At 35.0% G+C, this 23,348-nt stretch overlaps 1 protein-coding gene across 1 annotated transcript in view; it reads right to left on the bottom strand.

Annotated features, from left to right (window-relative positions):
• The window catches only part of LOC150087240 (myb-related protein B-like), a 279,695-nt gene that overhangs the window by 126,954 nt on the left and 129,393 nt on the right, over positions 1-23,348 (bottom strand). Inside the window, exons 4-5 of the mRNA XM_090371905.1 lie at positions 15,921-16,024; positions 10,497-10,625 (exon numbers count right to left, since the gene is read on the bottom strand). Coding sequence (XP_090228031.1) covers positions 10,497-10,625; positions 15,921-16,024 — 233 coding nt within the window. The remainder of the gene's footprint in view (positions 1-10,496; positions 10,626-15,920; positions 16,025-23,348) is intronic.

Genomic DNA, 23,348 nt, shown 5'->3' with positions numbered 1-23,348 from the left:
AAAACGTTTTGGTTATTATTTACAAACCATTTCCTAAATCAATTATTTTTTATAATACTTCATATTTCAAAATACCTTACATACAATAATTTAATTGTATGCATAATCATTGTTTTGTATAAATTGGGTATTCTCATGTATGTTTGATTATCCAAACTAACCCTGTCCCAATTAGTTCAGATAATCGACGTTCTACAGTATTTAAGATTTTCTGTTTTTGGTGTATAGAATTTACTACAGTAACAGCTAACAGGCAAAAATAAGTTAATCTATATCACAAATGGATGGATCAGGATTATATTTCAAGATTTATATGTTGAATGTTTGCAAAGACATCTGATTTTAAAACTCTAACTTGTCAGAGTTTTAGCTTTACAGTGGTTCATACCAATCTTCAATGGGACCAACAGTGAGATTTAGAAATGATCTGCTATAAAGTTCTTTACAGCCTTTGCTATAATTTAAAAATCCTCAAATTTAGATATCACAATGAGAATCTTTATTATCAACTACATAGAATAGACCTACTGAAGAAAAATTAAGGATAAAAATGTGCTTGTTTGGGAGCTGGGGTCCCCCAAGAAGGTTGTACCCATTGTGGGCCCAAGGCAGTTTGCTGGAAAGGGACAGTGATTCTTCAGAAGGGCAACTCTAATATCTAGATTACTTTGATTACATTTTCAGTGCAAGTTCTGAGGAAGCCCTGATAATGCTGGAATCTAGCAGTTTTCCAGTATTAGTTGGTCGATTTGTGTAACATGTTCAGGAGTACAAATAAATTTATGTTTTGCATGTGTTTGGCTGCGGAGAGTATTGATATAAATATGTTTTCCAAGGTCATTTTCCTTGTTCTTGCCATCAAAAACCTGCAAATTGTTTTGAAATCTTCCAACACTTGCTGTCGTCTCGTATTTGTGTTTCCAAATAATAGCAGACATAGTTTCAATACATGGTTTTGAAAATCAAAGGAGGAGATCACATCTGTCGGCTATTTTTGTCTGGTTTAGGTTAAAAATGCTTAAATTCTCTAGATTTCTGACCCAGAAATTGAATTAAATGACAAATAAATAAGATACAGAGGAATTACTACATTAAAAAATATTAGCAGACATAGTTTGCTATTATTTTTACAAATTTTTTATGATTTATTTTTTTAAATTTCTAATTTGAATTTTGGCAATAATTTCACTCTAATGTGTCAATCAGGTCAAAATAAGCATTTTTACCTAAAAGAATTTAGGTAAAAAGTTTATAAGTTTTTTTAAAAATTCCACTAAACTTTGAATTTGTTGAATGCCATTGAACGATTTAAACATTGAATTCCATTAAACAGTTTACTCTGTGGAGTAAACTGTTTAATGGAATTCAACAAACTCGAAAGAAAGGGTTCGAGAAGAGCTCCAGCAATGGATGGATATGCCTGAAGAAAACTGATTTTATTTTTCTGGTTATAATTTAAAGGAGATATTGAGAATTCACATTTTAGTCTGAATGGAACATTGTCAAATTAATAGGATGTCCAAGTTTAAGGAGTGAGGGGCTCAATTGACTCGATCCACCACAAATACCACTGGAAGAAGGGAGTAAGAAGCGACATGAAAGTGTTGTTCTTACTCCTTCCAAAAGTGGGAAAGCCTACACTCAACTCCCACTTCTGGAAAGAGACTATCTTGACACTGGAAGAAGAATTGCTAATGCAATGCAGCCTATATAGGCCAGGCATTCTGCTGGGTCAGAATGCCTGGCCTATCACTCAATTTGGTGCTCACTACACCAAATTGAGTGACACACTTCTATTCTGAAGATGGTGGATCAGTGTGCTATTCCACTATCCTCAGAATGGAACAGGGACCCCTTCAATAACCTGGAGACTAGGCACCTGTGTGGTGATATGATTGAGGTGTTTAAGGCCTTGAATGTATTGAGTAAACTGAATGTTAATGGCATTCTGCCAATACAAAAGTCGTTTCTTCCGTTTTGTCATCAATTCATTCAATCCAAGGAGGGTGTACAAGAAAGATGGCAAGAACAACTCTGAGAGTGGTGAGATGTTCTCACCACTCTCTTTCTCATCAATTGCAACACCAAAAAAGTAATCACCAAACTGGAATGCTTCCTCCTTGTTTAGTGACCTCAACATCTATCTCAATCATGCACGGAGCTGGCTCTACCATTTGTTTGGAGATTCCTTTTGTCCTCCCATCTTGACAGCCTCCTTGCTGGAGCAACAATTTTGCCACAGCAGCACCACTCATAGACTTCCAGTTAGTGGGCTGACCGCCCAGGTGCCCTTCCATTCCAAGAGTTCACCCCAATCTCCTTTCTCATACCAGAGTAGCAGAATTGATTCCTAGTTCCACCTATACAGAACTGACAGCATTTTCCTGGCATTTCAATCTTTATAACTCTACAAATGACAATATCAGCAAATCCCAGGCAAAACCTTTTCCTTACAGGTCCAATCAATCAACTGGCTTCCTACACAGCATTTGGTTTATCTACATATTCTTGTACAGTCAGTTCTGCTATAATGCAGTACATGCGTTACTAAAAATCTCCCAAGTTATGGTATTTCAAGCATTAAACACAACAGGGCTTATGGAAAAAATAGGGATAGGGGCAGAGAACTCAAAAAAAAAAAAAAAAAGGCCAGTTTGTGAAGTAAAACGCTAAAAAAAATTAGAAACCCAATCAAATTTCTAATAAAAAAATAAATATTACAGTAAATATAGCACTTTACCTTGACAAGATATGAAGTTTGCTTGATTGATATTTCTGTTCACTGACATTTTCTTTTCTTATTGTAAAATTTAAAAAGGTAAAAAAAAAAAAAAAAAAAAAAAAAAGATAAGCAATCAAAAATGCCGCGCACAAGTGAGATACAGAATAACAAGTTTATGAAGTTTAAAAATTAGGAAGGAAGAGAAAATTCTGAAAATTTATGTTTTTATATGATTGGAGATTTCATGAAAGGGGAAACATTTCACCCACATAATTCCAGCTATCGGTATTAACACAAATGCAAAAAAATCGAGTTTACTACCCACTTATAATCATCATCATCATCATCAGCCATTTTCAATCCACTGCAGGATGAAGGCCTCTCCAGCAACTTTCCAGTTCCTTCTGTTTTGAGCACTGGCCATCCATTTACTACTCAAAAACTCATGAATTTCATCTATCCATCTCCGCCTTTGTCTTCCAGGTTTTCTTCTAGCTCCTCTTGGGTACCATTCTGTTATTTTCTTAGTCCATCTGTCATCATGTCTTCGAGCTATGTGTCCTGCCCAAGACCATTTTAGTTCTTTAGTTTTGATAAGAATGTCCTTTACTTGAGTTTGCTGCCTAATCCATGTGTTTTTCTTCTTATCTAACAGTCTGATTCCCAATATAATTCGTTCCATTCTTCGCTGTGTAGTTCTTAGCTTCTCTTCCATTCTTTTGGTGAGTGCCCAAGTTTCACTTCCATAAGTCATGGTGGGGAGTATACATTGATTCATTATTTTACGTTTCAGACGAACTGGGATATTGCTCTTCAGTATGTGACTATATTTCCTGAATGCTATCCATCCAAAATTTATTCTTCTCTTGACTTCCAGCCTTTTATCATTATTACAGCTAATAACTTGTCCCAGATAAGTATATGACTCCACCTTTTCAATTACTGCTCCTTCAATCATTATTTCCCTTTCCGTGGCATACTTGTTCATCATTACTTTTGTTTTAGCCATATTCATCTTTAGTCCAAAATCCTTACTAACTGTGCATAACTGATTAAGATTTTCCTCTAATTCTTTGGGATCGTGGCTTATGACCACAATGTCATCTGCAAATCGTAAATGGTTTAGGTACTCTCCGTTCACATTGACTCCTTTCTGCGACCAGTCTAATCTTCTGAAAGCTTCCTCAAGGGCAGCAGTAAACAGCTTCGGAGATATTGTGTCTCCTTGTCGAACTCCTTTCTCGATTTTAAATTTGCTACTGTCTTTGTCTAGTCTAATAAAGGATGTAGCACTCTCATATATTTTCTTCAAAATCATAATATATGGAGTATCTATGCCTTGTCTTTCCAGTGCCCGAAACATTGCCTTATGCTGTATGGAGTCAAATGCCTTTTCATAATCCACAAATGCCAGGCATAATGGTGTTTTATATTCATTTGCTTTCTCCATTAGCTGTGATATTACGTGAAGGTGATCCATAGTTGAGAATCCTGTCCTAAAGCCAGCTTGCTCTTTCGGTTGATTCTCATCAAGTATTCTTTCTAATCTGTTAGTAATGACCCTTGTGAACAACTTGTAGATATGGGATAACAAGCTAATTGGTCTATAATTTCCAATTTCTGATTTATCTCCTTTCTTATGCAGCAAAATTATGATTGCATTATTCCACTGCTTAGGCATCACACCTTTTCTAATGCACTTTGTGAAAAGCCTTGCCAGTTTTTGTGTTATGTCTCTTCCTCCCAATTTCAACAACTCTACAGTAACTTCATCTTCCCCCGGGGCTTTCCGATTCTTCATTTTCTTCAATGCATGTTCTACCTCATCAGGAAGAATATCGGGTATGTCGTATGTGTTGCTACTTTGCAATCCATCTTCCCCACTGCTGGTATCATTCCCTCGCTCCTTGTATAATTCTCTATAGTAGTCTTCTGCTATTTGAATTATGCCTTCTCTGCTGTTTATAAGTACACCATCGCTATTCTTCAGTTTCAGTATCATTTGTCTTTCTGTATTACTGCTCATGGCTGCTGATTTAAATAGATTGCACTAACAGAAAAGTCCAATAATCCGGGAACTGCATATTGTTTTTAATGTTTTATGGTAGCGACCTCCAGAATGTGCTCCTCTGCTCATGCTATCACACCTCACGAAATTTCTGTTAGAACAGAGAAATGTTAGCTCCTAAAAACATAGGTCAACCTACAATATAATATATTGTATAGAGAAATGAGAAATGTTAGCTCCTAAAAACATAGGTCAACCTACAATATAATATATTGTAGGTTGCCGCTTAATGCATTTGAAGGCCCACTTACCCCAACTGACATTCACAGTATTCACAAAATAAGAGGTGATATTATCACCTATTATCTTGTGAATACAGAGAATGACAACAGTGTGTCTCCAACCAACACAACTACAGTAAATGGGAAATACAGCTCTCACATATTTGAAGTTTAACATTTTTTAAGCTTTGTAAACTTGTATGCATTGCTGCGCAGGTTGCTACATTCATCTTGGTGCTGGGTTTTGCGTTCACCTAGTGTTACTTGCAGTCGAAATCGCGCGTGAGCCAACACGAAAATCACGTTATACTGACATTGTTCCCTAATATATCAGTCGCACTGGAGCAAATTCGCATTGCGAAAATGCGCATTATAGCAGAACTGACTGTACTTTTTTTTTTTTATTATTATTATTATTAGACTTAAGCAGCCCTAGTGTATTTTGCAAAAATATCATTCTGTTAGAGGTCAACCAGTGTAGTAGCATAAATGTCCTGTAGTTTAATGTTGTGGCATGTTTTTCATGTTGACTAGCCACTTAGCTGTGAAAATCATTTTAGTTTCAATTTTACTGGTGATGCAAGGAAAACGTGTCTGATATTTTATCAAAATTTTAGTTGTTCTGCATAACTGCCAACTTGACTTTCAAAAAGCCGGAGATCAGGCAGTTGTAAGCAGGAGGAAAACAATAGGTTTTTGCAAGAAGAACAGAGTTTGATGAAAAAAAAAAAAAGAGTTCGGGAAAAATCAGGTTTTAGTAAAGTCCATACTGCACCAGAAATTAAATTTCACCGATAAAATACACTTTTATATTAAATTACAGCCATAAGACTATTTACTAGTGCAGATGCTTTCAAAGTTTAACTTACATAGGATTTTTTTGTCTGCAGATTTCCATTTGAATTGTCTGTCAGACATCAACTAATTACGAATTAATTTTTTAACCTGGTTAAATAGTTTCTGACGCTCGATGCTGCTATGACGAAGTACCAAGAAGGAACTAGAATAAATTGTTATATTTCAAGCTTCCTTGAACACTTTACTTTTTAGTTCCCCAACCAAGGACCACTGTACATTAATTCTTTCTTCTTTCATAATAGAGTTTAGTAGGTTTTCACACTGAATCTGATGGAAGTGATACTGCAAAAACATTTATTGCTTTATCTTTAATGATGCACTGGTAATTAATGAAATTAGCACTATCTCAGCATTTATAAGAATGTCATTTTTCAATGGGAACTTGTGCACCGGGTAGTCACATGTGGCAAATAAAGTACCTTCTGAATGAATAAAAGAACAGAATCTTCTCTCTTTTTTTTTTTTTTTTTTTTTTTTTTTTTGACTTCCACAATCTTGGCAAGAAATGTCTATGACTATGTCAGAAATCATTCTTCTGGTTTAGCTCACAATGGTAATCAACTTCCAAAATAGATTTTGGAAGATTTAAAAACTGTAGGTATAACAAATTTGGATGTAACTTTCTTCATTGTATGTAGGGGTAATGACATCAGTGCATGGATGTGAGGTACACTGGATTGAAGAGCTATGTTCAGATTTTCAAATACTGGTGAACATTTAAAAGAAACAAGCAACTCAGAGGAGGATGCTCTATGACAAAACATGCAAATAAACATTGAGCATGTACAATATTGTCACCACAAAACTACGCATCTATTTTGCATATCTTTCCATTAACTGCATAATGTCCTTAAGCTTACTATATATTCCAGCATATAAGTTGGCCTTTGAAGCACTTAAAATTATCTAAAATTTCAAGGTTGATTTATATGGCGAGTATAAAATTTGAAGCTTGAACTTCACTTTCTTAGGGTCAGAAAGGCAACTTAATACCAATATATTTACAAATTTATTACACATAGAATTTTACACAGATATACACCATTGCTCACCTTTTAAAACCCAAGATTTTGTTCACCTTCCTCATTACACAAAACCAATTCATGTTATGTTTTTGGATTTACCTTTGGAAATTGCCTACTTGCTTCCATATTGAAGCACTGTTTACAGAGAAACCAATTAGCAGCAAAATACTACACAGGCAAAAAGGAATGGCATGGCTACATCAAAGCCTCTCATGTACACATACAGCATCATAAATGCAATACCACATGGCATCTGTGCCTCTAGATTTGTTTTTGTGACCTGCCACATAAAGGTTTCATTAGGAATATCTCACCATTAAAGCAGTACACTTATGCCTCTTTGTGCAATGTAATAAAATGTCACACCATAAACTTTTAAAACAAAGAAAGAAAGACTAAAAATAATTGGATTAAAAAGTAGGCAGCAGTTCTTAATGTGGATTTCACTGTAATTCAACATTATGATTCTAAAAAGGGGGCTTGCTTATATAGTGACTAAGCTTGAATTTTCAAAGCAAAAACTAGAGGTTGACTTATACACTGGAATATATGGTATTTGTTTGAAAATGTTTGATTACATTGTGTGCCCTGTCAGAACTAATAAATCATATCTACATACAGTACACAAGGCAAACATTTTCAGATTTTAAAATACATGGAAAATCTTTTGTATATGTCTTCTCAAAGTTCGTATATTTTTTTGGCATCTTACTGAAAGAGATTTTTAATTAGCTTGGCACTACACAAGTACTATAAACTGACTGCACATTACTGAGAATGATGCTGTTACACCCTGTTTCTATTTTACATAGGGTACACTATGGGCAATTCATTAAAAAAAAAAAAAGAATTCTGCAAAATAATTTTGAAAATTATTTTGCAGAATTTTCAAAAAAAAAAAAAAAAAAAAATATATATATATATATATATATCCGTATTAGGCGAGGAATTATTTGTAAATTTTAATTTATAGATAACTAAAGGTAGTTAATGGAATCAGCACCGATTAATGCCATCTATGTGCGAGATTATGCATTACATCGGTCTGTACTGATATGTTCTAGATATGATTGCATATGGTAGTGTAAAAATATATCGGTTATATATTTTTTTGAAAAGTAAAAGACAAAGAAAAGCTGAGCTTTTTCAAAAAAAAAAATTTTTTGTCAACTATATTATAACAGCAAGATGGAGAGTTGGCAACTACAGTTCTTTTATCAAGTTGTTTTTCCTACATGATATGTTAGATAACCACATTTTTATATTGTAAGATATGGTATTTAAAGATTTTCAACAAGCACTGGATGGATCTTGCTCAAAAAATTTGCCACCCCATGCATACAAGTGGAGGTTGAAAAGCTTCTAGCCTGTCATAGAAGGAACGTTGGAAAGTTGTGAAAACCCATTTACATTTATTTCTCAACATAGCCCTCCCTTAAGTCAACATACTTTGTGGTATGATCCACTAGTTTTTGTAATCTGTTCAAATAAAATTCAGATGATTTGGACTGAAACCAGTTGTTGACTGTATCCATCACAGCATTGTCAATGTCAAATTTCTGTCCTTTCAAGTCCTTTTTTGAGATTTAGAAATTGAAAATAGTCCACTGGAGCCAAATACAGTGAGTAGGACATATGCTGTAATATCTCAAACCCTCAGTTGTGCAGTTGCCTGAGTCACAAAAGCTGTGTGTGCTGGTGCATTATCTTCATGCAAGATTATTATTATTATTATTATTATTATTAGCCATATGGTGCAAGGAAGCCTGAGGCTTATGCTGCACCAGCCAAAAACAAATTCCCGAGTTACCCTGAGAGAGAGAAAGAGAGAGAGTAGCAGCAAGGAATCACCAAAAAAGAGAAGAATGGTGATATCCAGCTCAGGACCCTGGGTTTGCCAAGCTGACTCCTTTGGCCCATTTCCCACACCTCTTGAGCTGCAATTCCTCATGGAAATGTCTCAGTAGGTTAGAATAATACTCGGCATTGATATTGGCACCTCATTCCAGGAGATCAGCCATGCCACTCCTTTTGAATCCCAAAGGACATATGCCATGACTTTCCTGGCTGACTTCTGCACTCTAAACTTTTTAGGAGGGGGAGAAGGATGTTTCCACTGTTTTGATTGTTCTTTTGTTAAAGTGGTGCACACATGTTTTGTCCATAGTCACATACCATCCACAAAACTGAGCTTTATCGGCTTTAAAATGCTGCACAATCTCATGACATCTCACTCTTTCCAGCTTCTAATTTGCATTCGGTGTTTTTTGGGATCCAACTTGAAGAAACATTCTTCATTCCTAACATGTCACCATAAAATAACGAGCTCGCTCAAGGGAGATGTTGAATGTTGCTTCAATGTTGTTGTTATTTGGTTTTTAGGAGCATTAGCAACTAAGGCCATATTGCTCCGGGATATGCGGTGGTCATTCCCTAATCTTCCCGCATCCTCCGTATTTGGTGGTGACGGGCTCGAACCCCGGTCTAATCAAGAAGCGTGTGCTACGCACTGCTGCTGCTGCTGCTCCTTCCCACCTGGCTACGGAGACGCCTGTTGCTTCAATGTTATTCTGTAGTCTTGTATGGCCAGGTCATGCATAGCATCCACATGTACAGGTGTCAACACAGTAAAGGGCATCTTGAAGACTATTGTCCATGCTTAAATTTTGCAATCCAATTTTTGACTGTGGTGTATGAAGGAATAGGTTCCCCTAATGTTCGCTGCATGTCTTCATGAATTCCTTTGGTGATTTCACTTTAAATGAAGGTACTCAATGAGTGCACAGTGTTTGATTCTCTCAACAATCACCATCTTCATTCACCTTTCTCACTTCAGTGCCTTCTGTTAAGGAAAATATAGTTATAAACTTGAAATTTCTTGTGAACACACAAGATTCACAGCAAAGTTTGGCAATATTCACTTCAATGAAAACCTTTGCAATCTATATTAGGCTAAAAAATTTTCAACCCCCCGTACGCCTTTTATTTTATAACCATGTTTAAAGGATATAAAACAATTCTGTCATGACTTATTTACACTCTCAGCTATTTTTTCCATACTGCCTAAATACATTATTGGTCTTTTCAATTATAAATGCAAAATATCCACACAAGTTCATTCCAAGCTTGTAAGAAAGATCTACTGCATGCATGCATGCAAGCAAATGGAAAAATGCAAAACAAGTAAAGAAGTGAGAATCAGAACACAAATACAACAGCAAGTCCATGCAGAACCTGCTCCAGGTATGGGTTAATTACAATATTTCTGAATGTCACATCTCAGAAAATTTGTGTACTATTTACAGAAAATATATTAACTTTGAATTACGAATTAACTATATTTTGAAATGAACAAAACTTCTTAAAAATGAAATGGCATCCTTATTTTCAAGGAAAAATGAAATGTCATAAAAAAATACTGATATATAAATTATATATTTATATTACTTTATATACATTACCATATTAAGTAATACAGTTTATAGATTTCCAATTTACACCAGTTCATTTCTGTCTCCCAAGAATAACACAATTAGTCTTACTTATTATATATGCACTTATAAAATAAAAAAATACTTGTCAGGAGTAAAATAAATGCTCACCTGCCAGGCAAAAGTTTTGCAATTTTAGCCCACTGGTTACCCCACTGCTTATGAGCTTGATAAATTATATGCTCTTCTTCTGCTGTCCAAGCACATTTCTTAATTTCTGGATTAAGATGATTATGCCACCTAGAGTAAGAAATTATTATCTCAGAATACAAATAAACAAGTCAATAAAGTGGTATTTGCCTTCATACAAAGTTTATGCCTATCTTTATATGTATATTTTAATTTTTGACTACAGCAGTGACAATTACAGGGTGGTAGCGATGCGGTCGTGGAGGTGAACAGCAAGTGAAGTTCAAAGCTCATGCAAACGATAAGTGTTTGCATGTTTTTGATTGATTAACATATTAAATTGTGTTTTACAAAGATATTAAATAGGCTTAGTAGCATTCGTTAGCTTTTTTTAAAATTTAACTAGTGATCATTGCAAGTTACAACTTACTGCTCATACCCCTATTCTATCAACGTTTGGCACGAAAATCGTAGAGCGTAACCAGCAGTGCAGAAGAATACTAGGGATTTATGATAAATCATGATCAATAAGTAGTTTGAAGGTTTTAATCACTTGTTGGGCATATATCTTTTGTATTTAGCTAAGGATATAACTGATTTAAAATTGTGACCGTTACAGTATAGCGTAACTTGATAGCATATATCTCGTACTTGATGGCGTAAGGTATAACGTAAAAACTAGATACTGCAATACATATCGCTGCATTAACTTAGCACAGTATTGTAAATTAAATTTATCAACCTTATTACTTTTCATTGTTAACAATTAAATAGTATTTAAATGGAAATCATGTCCCAGACTAGATCAGCAAAGCAACAAGCACAAAGTAGCAGGGGCAGGGAGTTCTGTGGATGGGGAGAGAACTGCAGAGGTTGATTCTCCAACGCATCACAGCCTAAAAAAATGTGCAATGTGAAATGTTTTCAGACCTTGCTGGAATAGCAAGGTCTGCAAACATTTGATCAAGCTATGGAGGATGTCTTTGTCTGTGCTAGGTGCAGAGTGTGTCAAGAAATTAGGTGTCAACTCAGAGTTCTGATGGGTGTTTATCTGAAGAGTAGGGTATATATACCCTCGAAGGAATTAAAATAGGGAAACCATCAAGCTCTCAGCTGCCCAACTCAATGCCAGAGCTCACTCTTATGCATCAGGCAACACAGCGGCAATCTCCAGGGCAGAATGTGCTGGTCCCACAGGAGCTAGTTATTGTCAGTGACTCTATTGTCAGGGAGGCAGGTAATATATTGTGCAAAAAGGTTAGGTGGAATTGGACCAGGGTATGTCTGCCAGAGACAAAAGTTGATGATGTTGTAGAGCAGATATCACCTTGTAAGGACACAAAAGGTGATATTGTTGTACACATTGGCACTAATGACATTCAGAGTACGAGATCTGTGGACTTACTTAACAATTACAAGTCAACGTTGAAAAAAAGTCGCAAGTTAGGGTTAAATTTTAATTTTAGTTAAATTTTTAAAGTGCCTGCACTTCTCCCCAGACACAATAGGGGGAATGTATAATGAGAGATTTGTCAATCAATTCGGCCCTGGAGAGATTATACAGGGATCATCATAGGGTAAAATATTTCTCAGCATGGTCTGTGATTGTTAACAGGAGAGACTGCTTCTACAGGGATGGGATACACTTAAATAGAAAGGGTGCAAGAATATTTGCTGATGCTATTGAGGCCATGTTAGGTGGGTCAGAAAACTGCTAGCTTGGGGGGGGGGGATTCACAGACTAATAGACAAACAGTAGCTGCATGCAGAGAGGTGAAAGTGATTCTTGCACTGCTTCTACTAAAATGAGCAGTAGCAGACTAGAAAGGGAGGTGCTGGGAATTTACAGGACTGCTGGGAGTTATGGAACAAGGAAATACATGAGCTGTGTTAGGATAACTAAGAGTAAGAAAAGGTGCATGTATACTTGCATGTACACCAATGCTAGGAGTTAGTAAATAAATTAGATGAATTTGAGGTGCTGATCAAGACATCAAAGGCAGATATTGTTGGGATATCAGACTTGGTGTCACACAGATATAAGAAATGCAGAATTTGAATATGTGGATTACAATGTGTACAGAAAGACAGGATAAGGGGGGGAAATTATGCTGTTAGCTAAGAAACACACAAAATCTAAGGCAGTGCATCCAGTTGATATGGGTGGCCAGTGAAATGTTTAGTAGTTTGATATGACATAAGCACTAGGAAAGCAAAAATGAGAGTAGAAGTTTATTATAGGCCCAATGACTGATGAGTACAATGAACAACTGTACAGAGAAATAGAGTGGGCAGTAAATCAGAATGTCTTATAATGGGAAATTATAACTTCCAAGATATTGACTGGAACTTGTGGCTTGGTCACTTGTGGATTGGACCAACAAATGATAATGTTACCAACAACAAATTCTATATGGGAAGCATTCAAGGAAGTAATCTTGGAAGCTACTAGGCTTTTCATACTTACTAAGAAATATTGTTCAAGTTTAGGCCTAAATGGATCACAGATGAAGTAATGAAACTCATGAAAGAGAAGAAAAATGCATACACTGCATATAAATTATCAGGTGACACAGAAGACTATGGTAAATATAAGCTAGTCTGTAATCAAGTCACAAAGGAGGTTAGGTAAGTGAAGGCAGATTATGAAAAATCTTTGGCAAAGGATGCAAAGAATTTACTTATATAAACTCTAGAAGGAAGGGGATGAATCAGATTGGACCACTTGACACTGACGATTCAATGTTGTCAGTTACCTCAGCAGGTTCACTGTTAATGAACTGCTGAGGTAGCTGACAAACTGAATGAGTATTTTGCATCTACAGTCACACACGAAGAATTCAGTGGGGACGGGGAGGACAGAAGTTTATCAAACTCTAACAGGAGCTAAATCATTCTGTAATAACTGAGGACAAAGTGGAAGAGAAATTGTTGAAACTGAACATGAGAAAGACACCTGCAGTGGATGGGATCTATCCAATTATATTAGAGGCAGCATAGGAAGTAAGCAAATCCTCAGACATAATTATGAAAGCTTCCTTGAACTCAGGGGCGGTCTCCATGGACTTCAGATGTGCAAATGTGTCCCCAATTCACAAAGGGTGACACATGTAATTACACACCTGCTAGTTTAACTTCTGTTCCAGGGAAAATAATGGAGTCACTAGTTAAAGAAGCAATGCAAGATCATCTAGACAAGACTGCAGTTATAGTTCAGACACAGCATGGATTTGTTAAAGGAAAGTCTTGTCTGACCAATTTGATTGGATACTATGATGTGGTCACAAAGGAACTGGATGCAAAATATAATTTTGATATCGTATACTTGGATTTTAGGAAACTTTTGATAAAGTTGCATATGAATGCCGACTGTACAAATTGGAGCAGTATAGCATTAAGGGCAAGTTACTACAATGGATAAAAGGATGGTTGAGTGGGAGAAGACAGGGAGTGGTAATCAATGGACACTGCTCTTTGTGGACTAATGTTATTAGTGGAGTCCTCTAGGGTTCGGTGATGGGCCCCTTGTTGTTTTCTGTATTTATCAATGATATTGATGAAGGTATATCAGGGTTAATATCTAAGTTTGCAGATGATACGAAGGTTGGCAGGGTTGTTAATGACAGTACACTACTGCAACAGGATCTAGAAAAGTTGAATAGATGGGTTGAGAGGTGGAAACTGAAGTTTAACATTGACAAAGGTAAGAGTACTACGTGGGTAGCAGTAACCCCAGATGCATGATGTTTGCTTTTCATGGTTACTAACTACAGTTAAAAGTCTTAAAGGCATTTTTGCTTTGTAAATTGGATTTGCTTGTGATCTGTGAAATAAGACAGTCCTTAAGTACTTTAGCCTTTTTGATTTTTGCCTCCTTGATCAGGCCAATTTTGGCAGTAGAAACTTCCTCGTACTTTTTCCAGGCATCAGTTATGTACGTAATTTATTACATATAATTATAAACAATAGATTTGCTGAAGAAGCATTCAAATAATAAAGATGGTGGATTTTCCTCCTTCAGTTTTTTGCATGAAGAATCCCTACTACTCAGATCTATAACCAAGATGGTTAGTGTTCTGGCACATGCACAGAAAATGTTTCTGGGTTTTCAATTTGCACATATGAAAGTTGTTGCTCTCTGAGGAGCTCATTTTCTGTTATCAGTTTGCTAAATATATATAATATATATGAATCATAAATTATTGAAATTTTCCTATTATATTAATCACAGCAGAAAAACATGAAATATGTGTTGTTGTATTTCGATTTTTATTAAAATCCAGGATGAAGTAAAAATAATGCATAACAAAAATGGTCATTGCATACTACAATCTGAGGTATGTGTTGCTATGTGTTTATTTTATTAAATCAGTAAAGATATGTGAAATACATGTTGAATTTCAATTAAATATTTATCTAACATATTTTATTAACAATAGGTTGAATGAATATTATGTTGTGAGGTATGTGTGGTGAAGTAAAAATTTATTTGCTTTTCACTTCTATTAATCAACAGAAAAAGTTGATTAAGAGAAGTGAATAAATTAAATGAATCTGACAAAAACTGAACAAAACCGAAGTGTAACACACTACATACATTGCCCAATTTTTTTTTTTTTTCTTTTTCTTTACTGGTTAAAAGGAATAGATTTGTTAAATGCACTAACATTTCAAAAGCAATTACATGCAGTTTATTTCTGATTATATCTAAATTACTTTGAAATGTGTGTTCAATAAACAATTTTTATTACTAAAGTATTTATTTTAACTAGTTTTTAAAAGGCATAACATAACATCATTCTGAAAGTCTATGCTATAACTTTCAGATTTTTATCCTCCCACCATAGGAGCTAAAAAAATTTGTTCATTATTCTTGAATTATCCTAGTGACTACCCTTCTTTAACATATAAAACAGACTTAGACAGTTTGGGGTATGTTAGTACTTGCTGAAGTCAAATTACAAAATACTACTTGACAAACTTCTTTATACCTCCCCAAAAGAGAATACTAATGCTGACTATTTGAAATGCATGCTACCACCCAGACAGCCATTTCAGGATTGCTGTTCCATCATTGGTGAAGGAATGAGCTTATACAGCACCTGGCAAACTAGTGATGGACAAAAGCAAATAAACATTGATACATGAAATATCATGCAATTCTGATATAAGGCATTTCAACCAAAATTCTGTTGGGAACTGTCACACTTTACTATATTAGCAATTTAGAAAAATTAAGATGATATCTGCAATGGCATCACAAATTTTGTAACCATGACTGGAAAATTTTTGAATACCATAGAAAATATCAACTTAAGAAAAACAGATATAATTCATTAAAGGTAAGTTTGAGATTAAATTATAGCAACAGAGGTAACAATAAATCAAAAGTGAAAATAAACATACCTTTCTCTACACTGCTTTCCAATCCTTCCTTTTAAGTGCTTAGCTATTACTGTCCACTTCTTTGGTCCATATTTCTTTACAAGTTCAACAACTTTGTCGTCCTCCTGCAATTTTAAGGGTCATAAAGATAAATGCCAAATGCTACACAATTTACACACAACATATTCAAATAAGAATTATTATAAACATTTTCCAAATATTTCTAATTTACTGGTGTACAGAATTATCCTTTTACCTGAACACATACAAATGTGCAGTGGTGTATGCATGCATCTGATGTGGCAGCAGCTCAAAGATAGCTATTTTCACTTAGGTTGATATGAATAAATTGTTATTTATTTTTTTTTTTTTTGTTATTTGGTTTTTAGGAGCATTAGCAACTAAGGCCATATTGCTCCGTGAATATGCGGTGGTCATTCCCTGACCTTTCCGCATCCTCCGTATTTGGTGGTGACGAGCTCGAACCCCGGTCTAATCAAGAAGCGTGTGCTACGCACTGCTGCTCCTTCCCACCTGGCTACGGAAGCGCCTGAATAAATTGTATACATTTTTAACTTCTGTTGACAATATAAAAAAAAAGAGAAGAAAAGTTGTACAGAAGTTTACTCCACATTATATAGGAAGCCTACAGATAATTTGTTCTTCCCTGCAGCACAGCTAGATGATGGTTTAAATAATTTAACCTATCGTTGTTGATATGAAATTCTGTGACAAGTGTTAGTATTGTTATCAAAATGCTGTTAGTATTGGCAGTCTTGATAATTCTCACTAAATTATAATTTTTTTCCCTGGTCATTACAATACATTTTTTAGTAATATTAAAGTATTATAACTGCAACAGCAGTAGTTTTGCTGTAGTTAATATGGTATATTAAAATTGTAAGACTAAAATATGGAAGATATAATGGAATAAAAAAAAAAATCATCATCAGGAAAAAAGTTCGTTCATTTTTAATGAATCATAAAAACTTAAAAGCATACAATATGATAATATAAAGTTAAAAAAAAAAACAATTCTGAACTATGTGAATATCAGCTTGGAGTAAAATAATCAAATTTCCACAATTTTTTTTTCCCCCTTTTAACCCAGCTGATGTGTGCACATATTTTGAAAAGCTTTTTGAATTTATGCTACCATATAATTTCATTTTCATTTTTGATGGTCCAATAAAAAATACACCCCTTTTTCTAATGGAGATATTTTCAGTTTTTTTTTAATTTCTATAACTTCCATATTTTTATGTTCCAATTCAGTATAAATAATTAGGGTAAAAGAAAGTGAATTTCATACATATTATGAATATTTATGCTGCTTATTAATTAGTCTTATACAATGAAACCACACATACTATAAAAGCATGATAGTACAAGACCAATCAAAATATCGGTAACACATATATCAGTAATTAAAATTTATTAATCCTTTTACTACCAGATTATGTAATCAAGTAATTATAATAAATGAAGCTTAGCAATGAAGCATGCCAAGTTTGTTTGTTTTGTTTTTTCTATAAATACTAGCTGTTTCACAAAAACAGGTTATTAATCATGGCACTGTTGATTTATTTGATGAAATGGAATTTTTTTCCCTCAAAATTCAGCTTTGATATTTACATATGATTTTGAACAATATGAACATGGCTTCAGGTAGGAAATATGTCATGACAACTTTGTTACAAAAAAATCAGTATGGATGAATTTGTCTAACTGAAACCTTACAACTACTGTTCTATACACTGAAGTGTTGCCCTTGATATGGATATGTAACAGTTTCTCTTATTTTGGTTACCACAATGAAAAAAAATTTAGCTCTTTCATCTTGGGTTGCACAAATTTTAAATTATCCTACACTGACCACTTTAAATATAAATGGTCATGCTAATAGTTACAGTAATTGAGCTTTTGAAAAAACTTAAACAGCTATATATGGGGTGTTGAGAATCATAATGGTGTAAGTCAGTTTATTTTTAAGTTTTGAGAAAAAGGTGTTTTGTGTTTGCATTCATAAAAAACTCAAAAAAAAAAAAAAAAAAAAAAAATTAATTTAATGAATTGTGATACACCTGGAGGTTAAAAATTTTTAAAAATATACATGAGCTTGCCAATTTTTGTTAATATTAAATTTTTTGGTCTGCGGTGTTGATATAATTGACTTACACCATTATGTTTCTAAGTAGTTTACCTATTTTAAAATAGTAAATTAGTGTAAGGAGATGACTGCATAATTATGATTTCAAACAGAAGAGATTATATTTTTTCCCTGTAAAAAAAAAAAAAAAAAAAAAAAAAAAAAAGAGTACACCATAAAATTTTAAAAAACCTGAGCGATAGGCACACTGGGAATTTTTTGTCAAAATAGTTTTAGTTGCTTGCAGAATGATCATAAAAAAGCTAGGATGAATGTAATGAATTTAATTATAATGTAAAAGATGGTCACAAAATTAAAAACAAAAATTATAGTTACTTTTTGTTGATATTCTCTTTTTTTGTTAAAAAAAAAAGCAATTAAAAAATCATCATCATCACTAATTCGATAATCATAAAACACTATCACTGCAAACAAACTACTGTTTAGGCTTCATCTTCTTCCTCGTAGTCAGATCATCAACTTCTTTTGAGCTTCTAATACCTTTAAAGAAGGCATGGTGAATGGAGGGATGTATTTGAGAAGGTATAGCATGTCTTTTTTCTTTAGCAAGTTCAGCACTCTAGGGCCATCATACAACTTTTCTTGTTCAGTACTTTTGAAGCTCTTAGGTCCCTCCTTATTCAGTTTGCTGAAAGACACTTGTAGAAAATTGCGAACGGGTTTTCCTTTTCACAATGGAGCCACTGTATCTTGAACCAGCACTTACATTTTCACCTTCAACATTCGTCTTCTGTTTTGTTATGCCTTTTTTCAAGAGCTTGTTTTCAAAAAGTCTTGTTGCATTTTTACTACCATAAACCTGTTGTGTCTTCTGGCAGACTTCATAGTATCATACCATCCATCCGGAACACAGATAATCTTGTTTTTTCAAACTTCTCAATCAGCCCAAAGCCTGAGTCATTTGGAAGGTAAGAGTGGCCAGAAACCATGAATTTGTGGTCTATGATTTCAACTGAAGTTTCTTGAGTCAGTTTCATTAACAATAAGGAAACCTTGATGTTCCGATTTTGGCCAATGTATGTGTTGCCATATATTATCACATGCTTTTTTTTTCTTTTTTTTTGTTCAGCTTAATATGCTTAGTCAGGCAAGAAGCAATCTCTTGTGAACCCCTGGATGCAATGGTCTCACCCCAAACATACATGTAGCCAAGGTTTACATCCCAAACGTACATGTAGCCAATAAAACCCAAATTATAGCAGTACATATTGCGCCTATAGTAAGTAGGGCTCAGAAACAGTTAAATTTGGAACTGGCAAGGCTTTTTGTAAATCTATCGTGATTGTATAGATGTCAGAATTTCCTCAAGCCTTTTCCCCATCAGCCTTTAGTTGACCTCTTGCTTTCTCTGCTTTTGCCAAATGAAAAAAAAACATGTTGCCTCTCCAAATCACCTTTCTTTTCTTCATCCTTTTCTACATCAATCGACTGTTTATACTTGTCACAGGCCTTACAAGTGTCCTTTTGAAGAACGTGAAAATGTAAATTAAATTCTGTGTTGAAGACATGTTTGTAGTTATACTCTTTAAGAGGTTCAGTCTCCTTTTGATCACACCATTCACAATAAAGCACATACATTTTTCTTACATTCAAGTCAGGGCTAAAGAACTTCCTCTACAGATTATCTTTTTGAGTGTAATGACTTTGATATGCTGGGAAAATATTAATGTGATGTTTGTCAGTTATCTTTTGTGCTGCTACATGTTTAAACCTTAAATCTTCTCCTGCAGACTTCTCCTTCCTTACTTTTTCTAAAGCTCATGTCACCTTTTCATCAGATACAAGTGTCGAGAAAGAATTTCTTACATACACATAATTACTACAACAATACAAACTTGAAACATAACCTCCACCAGACAAGCTGTTTAGGAACAGAATAGTGTAAGTCAGACTTACTTCACTATGATTCTAAACCTTTTGCTCATATTGTTAACTATTCAAAGCAAAGGCTGATATCTCTTGGTTAGAACTGTAACTTTAACTAACTTTACCATCAAACTAAACAGTGGACACCTAGAGAAGGTGGGGAAATATGAACAGTTCTTATTTAAAAAATTATTGACTTACACCACTATGATTCTCAACACCCCATATACTATAGGAGTGTAGAGGCACTTCAATGCAGTAATTGAAAATAAAATCAAAATTTTATAATTTTATCGAACGCAGGTATTGCATATGAATTTTGATTTTATTCCAGCTACTACACCGAAATACCCCTATAATACCACTGTAGTGTACTGTGTGGTCCAATTGGGGGAGGGGGTTAAAATGCAAGCATAAGAGTTACATAACTCTTATAACATAACATAATCAGAGTTACATAATCTTTTAAATGGAAGAAGTTTTGCTTTCATAAACCACTTGCCTAGTCACTCAGACAAATACATTTATTAATAGAGACCCACTCACCATCTGATAAGTCAGTAATCTTCAAAACAGCTGTCTTGGCTGTGTGTCAGATTTTTAAATGCATAGTGGATTTGTCTATTTAGGATATGTTATACAATTTAAAACACTATTGAAAACTTAGGCAGAACATTTTTCTCTACACTGAACATAAGCCCAAGCCTTGGCACCAAGGACTCAGCATGTGATCTTCAGTGAGAGCAGAAAGTCTCCCCGTGATTGAAATCAAATGCAAGTAACATGTACAAATTCTGATTTTAGCATTATGGTAACTATACCATCATGTTATATTGTGTCTGTAAACTGAATATATTATAGCTGGTCTGCTTGGTTGGTTGATTTGGATATTTTACTGGTGCATCAGTTTCTATGGCTATAGTGCACCACTGGTTTGCTGTTTGCTAGCTGAAAAAAAAAAACCAAGTTTCTTGGAGGGAAAAACTCTGCAACTCTTCCTAAGACCAACTAACTTAGCCACAACACCCATAAAAGTTCGTCCAAACTGAATGGGATTCAAATCCAAACCTTTTCCACAGTGTGTAGAAGACAACCCTTTCAAACAAAAATCAAAAGAAAAATTAAAATTTGCTACCAGAAAAAGTTGGTGTTTCACTGCTGAAATAAATTAGAAATCTCTGTTGTTTCACCCCTGCAAGCAGTTCCTGTCATGCAATACACTAAAATATGGAAAGCACAGCTAAGCATATTTACAAAAAGTTCCACAAGCATAGTGGTGGGATGTAAACCTAGCCACATGGCGCTCTTCACTGAACTTAAATGGAGTATATTATCACTGACCCATTCTTCAGAATTTCCTTGAAAGTTACTAGAAGTACAGAAGGATCGGAAAATTTATTTTAATATTAAATATATATTTTTTTCCCAGGGGCAAGTTTCTACCATCACACTGAGCAGGTTAAAGATGGATGTGGTTCAATAACAAAGTTTAAGTACTTCAACACTTGCAGTAACCAACTGAAATATCCACATTCTTTCTACCTCACTGTGTGAGGGTCACAAATATGACTTTGAACCCTGTGTATATCAATGCACACATGTATGACTCCCTTACAGATGAGTCATGTTGGAGGGGGGGCACTTCAGATCCATCTGGAGATGAGGACAATGGCTTCTGAAGATAATAATAACATCTTGGCAAGTCAGCAATTGACACCTAGGGTCGGAAGTATCTGGTTCTAGCCTGGACATTGGGCATCTAATCCTTCCATCTGAAAACATATAATTGATAATTCAAAAGAATTTGAGAAATTTCTCCAGCCACTGATAATAATTGCTCCTAAATAGGTTGGTTTTATATTTTGCTACAGACAGTAGGTTTTTTTTTTTTTTTTTGCTTTACTAGGTGATATACTAACTCCATCAGATTAGTCTGTACAGTAGCAATTAGATAGTTTGTACAGTAATGACTAAGGCCTCCGTAGCCGAGTGGTCAGGAGCAGGAGTGCAGTAGCACACGCTCTTTGAGTAGACCGGGGTTCAAGCCCCTGACTGCTAAATACGGTCGATCTGCCAACCCGCACTGGACCAGCATGGCAGATTATGGTCCATTTCCCTCAGCATGAATTGTTGAGGAGGCTTCCATCCTGCAGTAGGTTGATAATGGCTGCACTTTACCTTTTTACAGTAATGACTCAGAGAATCTTTCCAGGTCTGCATTGACTCTCCTGTAACTAAAAACATTAGGTCACAGTTACATATTATTAGTATTAATAGTTGCAAATGATGAAAGGGGGCAAGCTCCTGAAATAACATGCACAAAAGTAAACTCGCACATTAAACCTGTACGCTGCCACAATAAAATGCACAGCCCACTGTTAGCTGCTGTACTGTTACGTCGGCGCATCCGTATCCAGGTGGGAAGGAGCAGCAGTGTGTAGCACATGCTTCTTGATTAGACCGGGGTTCGAGCCCGTCACCACCAAATACGAGGATGCGGAAAGGTCAGGGAATGACCACCGCATATTCCCGGAGCAATATGGCCTTAGTTGCTAATGCTCCTAAAAACCAAATAACAAACAACAACAAACTGTTATGTCAACTGCAGTATAAAACAGTTACAATGAAGTTACAAACTGATCCAGCCTTGGCCATCCAGAGTATAAATGGACAGTTATTTTATTTAACATTAGCCAAAACAATAACAACAAGCAACAAAAATAATAATAAAGTAACCACAGCATTTATCCATCTTATCTAATAATTTGTCTAATCCTTCCTAAAAGTAATTCAGACTATAACTTCTCTGATACCCAAAGTAAATTTTTTTTCAAACAATCAATTACCTTTGGCTGAAAGAAAACCAAACTTTATCAATCCTTTTAAACATTTCAATCAGGTCTCTTTACAGAGTCTAGATTACCAGCAGTAATCTAGACTATGTTTTTCCTTAGTAAGAGTACTCTTTTGTTCCCCTTACTAATCTTTCCCTTTTCTGCACCCATTCTAACAAATCTCAATTTTCCTTGGTAAGAGTACTCTTTTGTTCCCCTTACTAATCTTTCCCTTTTCTGCACCCATTCTAACAAATCTCAATTTTCCTTGGTAAGAGTACTCTTTTGTTCCCCTTACTAATCTTGCCCTTTTCTGCACCCGTTCTAACAAATCCACATCATTCTTAAAATGAGGCTTCCAGACCTGTATACAGCGCTCAAGATGTGGCCTAACTGGTGCCTTATACAAGGGAATAATGATCTCCTTATCCCTACTGTAAAAATTCCTGTAAATCACTGACAAAACCCATGAGTTGTCCTAGCAGCTCTCCTACACAGTTCAGAGAACTTTACGTGTGATTGCCCAATTACCTCCAGATCTTTTCATTCTCTGTTACCTTGAGTGTGATACCATACGGT

This window comes from Mastigoproctus giganteus, chromosome 4 (assembly GCF_048544385.1).
Source record: "Mastigoproctus giganteus isolate SK-2022 chromosome 4, ASM4854438v1, whole genome shotgun sequence".
Classification (NCBI taxonomy): Eukaryota; Metazoa; Arthropoda; class Arachnida; order Uropygi; family Thelyphonidae; genus Mastigoproctus; species Mastigoproctus giganteus.
The sequence above is the reverse complement of the archived record's forward strand: the minus strand, read 5'-3'. Positions and strand labels throughout refer to the sequence as shown.